The sequence below is a fragment of the Egretta garzetta genome, unplaced genomic scaffold, assembly GCF_000687185.1.
Source record: "Egretta garzetta isolate BGI_Z169 unplaced genomic scaffold, ASM68718v1 scaffold140, whole genome shotgun sequence".
NCBI lineage: Eukaryota > Metazoa > Chordata > Aves > Pelecaniformes > Ardeidae > Egretta > Egretta garzetta.
Genome location: NW_009258376.1, coordinates 992410 through 1001256, shown reverse-complemented (window position 1 = coordinate 1001256; position 8847 = coordinate 992410). Strand labels below are relative to the sequence as shown.

Here is an 8847-nt window from a genome sequence, read left to right as displayed (position 1 = left end):
GGCAGAGGCCGGCTCCGGCAGCGGGCACGGTGAGCGCTCCCCCCTGGGCCTGCTGCCTCCCCATGGCGCGCAGGGCCCGGGCCTGGCCGGGGCTGAGCCAGCCTCGGTGTTGGAGCTCCTTCCCAAGCTCTGCATCGACTTGGAGCAGCCCCCCTCCGCCTTCTTCCTCCCCCTTTCCTCCTTGGTGTTAGCTGGGAGTCGTGCCACCGTAACCAAGGCCAGCGATGAAGCGTCCACAGGCCTGACTGAGACGTGGTGACCGCCACTTGTTGGTGAGCGGGTGGTTGAGTCAGGGGATCTGTCTCCTCCTGTGACTCCCATCCGTCCCAGGTCTTCAGGGGTTTTGGCAAGCCTGCCTGCATCTTCGGTGTAGCTGCTGTGGGAGCGTGGCCAAAATACCCACTGCACCATTCAGTTGGTTCGGTTTTCTTCTGTAACACTTGGAAGAGTGAGTTAGTGTAGTGACAAATGGGGAAGATCCGGGTTTGGACCTTCTGATACATCTTCTCTTCTTGCAGAGAGCAGGCCTTTGCCAGAGGAGCTGGAGGAGCTGGAGCTGCTGAACAGGGCCTTAAAGAAGGCACTGAAAGTCAGGAACGGCATCTCCAGAACTCTGTTAGCAGCCCAGGGGGCTGCAGGAGAGAAATCTGTGGATGAAAAACCTGCTCCCAAGAATGCTCAAGAGCAGCCAGTGCCTGCATCTGTTGAGGATGTTCCCGTGACCACAAAGGCGAGAACTGTGAGCATAAAGCCTGCCTCTTTGAAGAAGCCCCCTCCATACAGGCTGAGAGCCCCTTATAGGACTGACCCAGATGTGAAAAGATTGCAAAGGAAAGCCCCAGCTGGGTGCATTTCTCAAGGTCACAGGACAGCTGGGAAGAGCCCCTCAAAAGGGGTGGCTTGCAAACAAGGAAGGAGTCACAGGACAGCCATCAGTGCCAGGGACCGAGAGACCTGTGCTGCAGCTGAACCCCAAAAGACACCTGGCTTGTCCAGATCTGCTCCTGATGAGCAGCAAAGCGCTCCTGGAGGGGATTCAGCTGGGGGAGAGAACTCTGTAGCCGCTGGCAAGCGGTTATTTGATGCAGGAAAGAAAAGCTGTGGTTCCCTGGGAGAGTCCAGCAAAAAGGAGGACCCTACAACTGAAGGTGCGTTGGGAAGGAGCACCTCACCTCGGACAGTCACCCTCCAGGAAAAGGGGTAAGTGCTGAGAGGTGGGCACCTCTGTCATCTTCTGCCTGACGTCAACTAGCACATCTGCAAAGCCCGGTCTCTTCCACAGCTCTGTAGGGCCCAGCTGGGTTCCACCGCTCCTCAGATCCTTCTCAAGAAGAAGGATCCTTTACAGTTTAAAAGCCTTTACTGTGATTGAGTAAGTGCTTTCATTTTAAGGGCTTACTCTTGGATGGCTGGGGCTTTGAAAGTCTTTTAATTAAGACTTTTGATATTTCCTAGCCCCCTGTGACTGTTCTGGAAAGCTGTCTCTGTAGAGCTTTGTAGAGTCTTAGTTTTCCTCCGAGTCCACTTTCTATTATAGCTTATTGGTTTCTTTTTTTGTTTTTTGAACACAATGATAACACATAATGCATGATTCTCTCATAGGCCCAGTGCTGTTTGGAGACATGGCATCTGGGTTTAATACCATCCCCTTTAACCTGTAAGATTATGCCTGTGGAACTACACAAATCGGTATTGACTAGAATGCACTTGTTTCAGGTGTTCGGTGTAGGAAGAGTATGAAGGGGATGTTACTGAGATTCACTGTGGAAAAGTGGCAAAATAACATTTAGAAGATTGGCTTTTCATTCAGACCTGTCTGTCTTGTTTAAACCATTTCTATCTCTTTCCTGATAGATCCCTGAAAAAAATTTGAGAAATAGTTTTCAGCTGCCACAACCCAACTCTTGTGTTTGTGCAGGAAGAAATGATCACTGTTTGTGTGGTGTTGGAGCGGACCCAGGACGCTGAGTGACAGTTGCTGGGGGACCAGGAATCTGGATTCAAATGTTTATTTACTTAAAACCCCAACCTTGGCCTTGTGTTTGTAGTTTGCATGTGACTAGCTGTAACTGCCAAGCCACATGTTTTTGCAATAGCAAGTTAGGGTTTATTCTGCTTTGGGGTTAAGGTGTGCGTTCCCAGTGGAAGCTGAAATGTCCCTGTCCTATTTCTTTGAGTGTGATGCACTACTGAGCAAAGCTGCCTTGTTGTGCACAGGTATGGCAACGTAGGGAGGTTTGCTTGCGCTTGTGTCTGTAGCGATCAGCTTCCTTAAAGACGTCGTTTCCGTGTCTGTACTCTGCCTTGTCTGGGCTTTGCTTCCAGCTGCTCACCTTGGATGAACCTCTGGTGGCTGGTGGTAGGATGTGGGAGCTTTCCCAAGTCAGCTCAGTGACGCTTGTGGAAATGAATGAGCAGACTGATCCTCCTTCCTTGAGGACAGGCTGAAGGCAGTGGTGGATTCAGTCCCCAGCATTGCTGACATCTTCCACTGCAGCTAAATTAATTTCAAATTTAGACAAAATGTCATTGCCTCAGTTTGAAGACAAGGTTCCACTGCTCTCTGGCAGTCCGGATTGATGCTTCTCTTGTTTTGCAGATGCCAGCTGAAGCTACCCCTTGCCTACAGGAAAGCCTATTCCAGGAACTCCAGGTAAGCCCAGCCTGGTCAGTCCTGATCTACCCTCTGCTTAAGGGCTGTGAGGAGGGGTCAGATGGGGGAGACCTGGCTGGTCATGGGGAGGCACTGACCCCACAGTGCGTGGGGCCTGAACTCAGCGCAGGAGGAGTGGTCCGATACAGCGTGTCCCTGCAAGGCTGTTTCTGAGGACATGTGTTTTCATCTTAGTCTAGCCACTGGTGTGACGTTTGTTTTCAGAGTGCTAACCCCTGTTAATCCACGAGTTGTGAAGGTACTGGAGTGCTTTAATCGTGGGATTAACAGTGCTGCAGATGTCTCTGCCAATACTGTGTATGAGTAGCTGAAGGCAGAAGGCCCTGGCGGGGCTTGCCTGTATGCTCTGCAATGAAAGAGTTTCCCAGCTGGTTGCTGACCTGAACTGCTCTGCTGGGGCTCCTGTCCAGCCTGGAAGTGCCGCCCCTGTGTTTGAGGCTGATTCCTGCTAATGAATGTTCTTTAATAGAGCCAATTACAATGTTACTGCACTGATGGGGCGGGCGGGCGTCTGGTGAGCTCAGTGCTCTAGTCCCTTCTCTGGTCCTCTGGAAGGGATCTCCCACCATTTCCTTTGGGAAATCTTGCCATAATTCAGTAGATTTCTCATTATATGGTTTGTCCGGATATTAAGTTTAAACCGTAGTTTAAATCTAGCTTATACCTCCTTGTGTTACTCTCAAGAATTCCTCCTTCTCTTGGGAGCTGTCATTTATCAGGCACCAATTCGTTAGTTGCCCTTCAGCAAGTTGTAAAGACTTGGTTCCGTTAATTTTCACTTGTAAATTGAGCCTTTCAGCATCCTAATCACTCTGGTGTAATTTTACACTCTTCACTGTTACTTTCAACTCAGTGACAGATTGAAAATAACCTTTGTTCTGAAGATCCCGCATGGAGGGAATACATCTTGCCTGATAACTTCTGTTCTACCCTGTTCCATTAACCTTGCTATTTCTTTGCATAATGTGTTTTTGAAAGCTGCAGTTTCTATCATGATTTAAAAGATCCATTTGGATGGGGAGAAGACACACGCACGCTTGGGTTAGACAGTCACGCACTGCACAACTATTTTAAGCTTCCTCCTGATGGCCCTCACTTTATTGCGTCAGGCTTTGGGAGACTGGCTGAGATGCACGAGCTCTTTAAAGCAGCTCTTTACATACAGGCTACTATGGGGACCGTGCATCAGTGGGGACGTTGAGCTCTAAGTGCAATGCACCTCTCCAGTAGCGCTATTTGTGTAACGCTTTCTTATAAAAGCCGGACTCTGATACAGGGTCCTGGCCAGCTTGCTCATGATACTGTCCTTAAACCTCTGTGTTTTGTGTCCCTGATGCTGATGCACTGCTGTCGTGCTTCTTGCCAAACGTACTGCTTTGTCCTTAAAAAGGGTTAAAGAGGAGCTCTGGGGAAGCTGGGCATATGGAGGATGACTGTGCTAAAAGCTAGGGTGAGAATTTTTCCTGTCTGCTCTACCACAGTAACTCCTTTTTGTACACATTTACTAACAGGCTAAATGTGTAGAAATACAGATGTCTGACCCCTCAAGACAGGAACAGAAAAGTTGTTGTTCCCTATGGGATAAAAACACAGGTGGGGCGATGCAGCAGCATTACTGATGTGCTGCAAGTTCCTGTTTTACAGAAATATGTTGTCTCTCTTCTGATGGCTGTAAATCATTCCCCTCAAAACAAGTTGAGAGAGATAACACAGGTGTTTTGCAGGGTCTAATGCTTTCTGCAGGTCCTTGTTGATCTAATACCAGCTGTCAAAAATGAGGAGGAATGGCTAGTAAATAACCTGTAAGAGGGGCGAGGAAGGTGTTTGTGTTTGAAGTGCTGCTATGTCATACTGGTGTGTCACAGCTTGGTGTGAGCACTGTCGTATGCCGGAGCATAACTCCTCCACCTCCTGCCCCCTTTGAATTTTCAGAGCATGGGAGAGATGTCGTCTCTGCCAGACGAGTGCAGATGCAGCAGCTGCAAGGAACCGTTTTATAGAGAGGATCCAGACAACTGTATCCTTTCTCGGCTCGCCGCTCCCTTCCATGAGCACGTGGTGCAGTACAGCAGGCACCGGGTGTGATCGCTGCAGCGTGCTCCCATCTGGAGAGAGTTATGCCTCCAATAACAGGAGTTCAAGCTGGGTCTCTAGGAAGTGGTTTTTTTCCATAGCACAGCTCTTGCGCAGTCATAAAACTTTTGATCCAGACAAACAAGGCTGCAAGGCAAACATGGCATAGGCAGCTGTGCTGTCCTCACCTTCCCCTGCCGTGCCACTTCGTGGGCTGCTTGGCCTCTGCCTCTGATTCCCGCTGGCCTGGGGCTCAGGGTGGTGCACAGAGCTAGTGGTGTGAAATCTTCCTTAAGCTGCTGCTGTTTGAGTTTCATTCACCGATGCTGGCCTTCAGTCCTGCAGAGATAGAGGAGGAACTAAAGGTCCTGCGGGATGTCCCCTCCCTTCTGAGCCAGTGTGTGGAAGCTGAGCCTGCAGGTAAGGAGAGGAAAAAAGGGGAGTGGGAGGGGGTGGAAGGTGGAATAAGGATGCTTTCATTGGGCTCCAGTTCCATGTGTCTTGTGTTCTTGGCATGTGCTGGATATGAGGGATAGGAGCATTCTCTGCCTAAAACGAGGGCTGGTGAACCCGAGGCCACTCTAGAAATTGGTATCTGGGGATAGGTTTCAGTATGCTCATGCCTGCTGATTTTCCTCTGCTTCTCTTCTAGACCATCCCACTTTGCAAAGGGAGTATGAAAGCCTTCTGACCTTGGAGGGTTTGCAAACCACAGTTTCCCAGTGCCTGCATAAGCTGCAGCTTCTGCGCGCAGGTGAGCCAGCCCCTGCTTTTGTAGTCGTGTGTCAGTGTGGCCAGCTATGCTTGAACAGTAGTTTGCCATCTGGGTGCAGAACACTCTGGACCAACATACCTGGTTATCCTTAACAGTAACGTAGCATGTAAAATTCTCTGGTGGCAAACAAAGCTGCGGTGTCTGTTTGCCACCCGTCTGTGTCCAGGGCAGGCTTGGGACTTTTAACTGCTGCAATTCAGGAGGGCTGGTGATGGAGCTGTTGAGATATGGGGGGGACTGCATGCCATAGCTTAAGGTGCCCTGATTGTGCCATGTGTGAGGAGCTTACCCTGACTAATCCAGTGTTGTTAGTCATTCATTTCTAGGAACGGTAAGTAGATCACAAATTCCGCAAGTACAGATTTAACTTCTGTATTTCTGTCTCTTGCCAATTCTTCCACCCTGGCAGCTGTGGAGTCCCAGACGAGGCTGTGCCCAGACTGTGCTGGGGACGTAGGACGCTGCTCTCCAGCCTGTGTCGCTCCCCGGGGCCAGGCGTGTGACAGTGCAGGCGTGCTGGCTGTGCCTCTCCTCCGTTACTCCAGTTCCCAGGAGCTGAGAGACCTGTTTGCCTTGAAGCTGCGAGTGTCGATGCTGCACCAAGAAATCGCCTTACAAAAGGTGAGTCTTTAAAAGTGCTCGTGCTCCTGGGGTAGGGCAGGAAAAGGGCAGCTGAGGGGTGACGGCTGGCATACGGGGTCCTGATGGGGAGCAGCAGCACAGCAAGCTCTCCCAGTGGTGGTTCTGTGTTTATGCCTCCTGTCCAAGTCCCATCAGTGCCTTGCTTACTTTGTAGGTGAATGGACTTACTTTTTGTTAAGGCCAGAGCAGAGACCTTTAAATGTCTGATCCTCTCCTGATAAGATTTTTTTTTAGCTATTCTTTCAGAGTTGGTAGTGGAGGATGTTGGTAATGTCTGAAGACCCCTTTTGGCAGCCCTTTACAGTCCCATTAGGGTACCCCCTGTCATTCTCTCCTGCGTGACCCTCAGCTAGTGAGCTCCACAGCTGGCTGTTCCTTTCCTTTTAAATCTCAAACCACTGTGCTGCTGATCTTACTTTGCCATTCTGAGACTGCCTGTAAGAACAGGCCAGGAGGTCAGTCTCTCCACCAGCCTGAGCAGAGTGCTTGCTGCACAGGGATTGCTTGTTCTTCTCAACCAACAGCAGCAATGGGCCGAAGAGATCTGTGAAATCACATCTGCTCCTTTGACCTAACCTTTGTCATTGATCTGACTTTGAGAAAGCCTTTTTTTTTGTAAGCCAGGGAAGAGTTATTCATAACTGGCCACATGCCTCCCTCTGGCTGCCTGTCTTCAAATGGGACTTCAGTGCTATAATTCTGAATTATGGGTTATGAGGGTTTAGATTTCTATCTGCCCAAAATTAAGTAGTTACCTAAGCCTGATGCTTCATCGACCGACTCAGTTTCTTCCATGCATGTGTCTAAAAAGGTGCTGGGTGTGAGCTCTGAGTACCTGGAGCAGCTCTGTGCAGAGTGTGCAAGGCAGGTGAAATTCTTGGGACAGAAGTGAATGGACTTGGTAAAAGATAAATACTCTGGGAAAGGATGAACATGTGTCTGGGCCAAGCCTGTCCATTGCCTTTCCATGGAGAAATGCCAAGGATCATAGGAAGTCCTGGTAGCTCTTAGCCTGTCTGTGGTGGTGAGGGCCTGTTCCCTCTATTCTTATGCATCAGGAGCAGCCTGGGCAGATGGAAAGGAGAAGGGACTCTCTCTTAGGAACTGGAGCAGTGTAGCCCTCCTTCATGTGCCAGCTGTCCCCTTAGGTAGCTTTCATGTCTGCAGCTCTTAACTCCTCCCAGAGATTAGCAACTGTGTCCTGTTTCCCTGTCCCTGTGCACAAATCTATGGAGAACAGGAAGGGGAACCCCCTTGCAGATGCCCTGTACTTTGTTCTGTTTGGATCTTCCTTTGTTTCCACCACTGAAAAACGCTTGGAGAGGTGACGGACGCATGCAGTTGATTGTCCACTCTTCTCCTGGGAAGGCAGTGTGTGCAGTGGGCTGGGTGGGGTTTTGATGTGCTCAGACTCCATTAGCTGATGCCAGCTGGAGGAGAAAAAAACCCCACAAACCCAAAAACCAAAGCCCAGGCAAAATTTCTGAGCATTAATTCAAGAGTGGGGCATGACAGGCTAACTTTTGTCCTTTGTTTGGAAGTTCACCTGTGCTTGAGTTGTCAGTCACAGTCGTAATCCCAGAGGTTTGTGCTGTTAACTGTGCTGCCACAGGCCAGTGGCTTGTTTGAGAGCGTGGACTGAGATCACGAGCCAGGCTTAATAAAGCAGAGGCCAGGTTGGGGACTGTTGGGCAGCTTTAGCGTCCCCTGTAGCCTGTGCTGCTGGGGAGGTGTGCGGCTTTGTTCTGTTTGGGCTGGGTGGAGTTGGCCACTTGCCTGTCTTGGGTTAATGTGACCCAACTGGGAGGTGACAGGAACAGCCATAAGTGAAGGGTTGAACTTAGCGTGGGGTGAGTAAGCGCCTCACCATGTGCTTGCAGAGCTCCTGAATCAGCTTCAGCTCCTCGCACAGTGCTGATCTCATCCCAGCGCTGGGCCACCTCTGCAGCAGAGGGAAAGCACTACCGCTTATCTCGCTGCTCTGGGAACACTGGATGCTGCCGGTGTGCTTCATGAGCAGAGGATGAACAACTCTGCCTTTGTTAAATATGACAAAAGACAGCATCTGTCTATCAATTAGTGTGTTATTAGTCACACTGCTCTGGTTAGATTTCACTTATTACGCAGCCGCTTCACTTCATGGAATCCTAAACATGCATGCTGGCTCTGGTGACATGTCTCCTTTGCTCCTGCCCAGGTCATGATGGCAGAACTCCTGCCTGTCCTGGAGTCCAGGCCCTACCCGGAGGCCTCTGCAGCTCAGCTGTATCGGGCGATTTACACGCAGCTCTGTGAAGGAGGCAAGCGATTCCCCGTGCTGGTGAGAGATGAGCTGGCAGACTGATCCGGTGGGAGCCTCCTACTTGCCATTCACACAACCAGAGACAGTTTAAGCAATAAATCTTTTCTATTAACCTTTTTACTCTGCCTGTTTGTCCAACTAAACTTCAAGTGGCTGGTTTTTTTTTTCCTTTTATATCACTTTTACGACCTGCTAACCCTGAGGTTTTGTGAAGCCCCTTCAGGGCTTCATGGACACTGGTTTTGGCTTTTTTTTCCAAGGTCTGTCTCTCTGGCTAGCTCTAGATTCTTGACTGCCTTAGTCACGACGCTGGGCTCCTATATGCAGACAGTGTAGCAGGCAATAAAACATGATTTATACTGATCAGAGAGCCACGGTATG

At 50.0% G+C, this 8847-nt stretch overlaps 1 protein-coding gene across 1 annotated transcript; it reads left to right on the top strand.

Annotated features, from left to right (window-relative positions):
- Positions 1 to 5: 5 nt before the first annotated feature.
- TEDC2 (tubulin epsilon and delta complex 2) lies at positions 6 to 8586 on the top strand (the record flags this gene model as incomplete). Its single annotated transcript, XM_035895692.1, has 8 exons — positions 6 to 29; positions 519 to 1200; positions 2600 to 2653; positions 4607 to 4691; positions 5059 to 5167; positions 5400 to 5501; positions 5932 to 6143; positions 8362 to 8586. Coding segments are annotated over 8 exons (1415 nt in total), but the record flags the coding sequence as incomplete, so codon positions are not given.
- Positions 8587 to 8847: the final 261 nt, after the last annotated feature.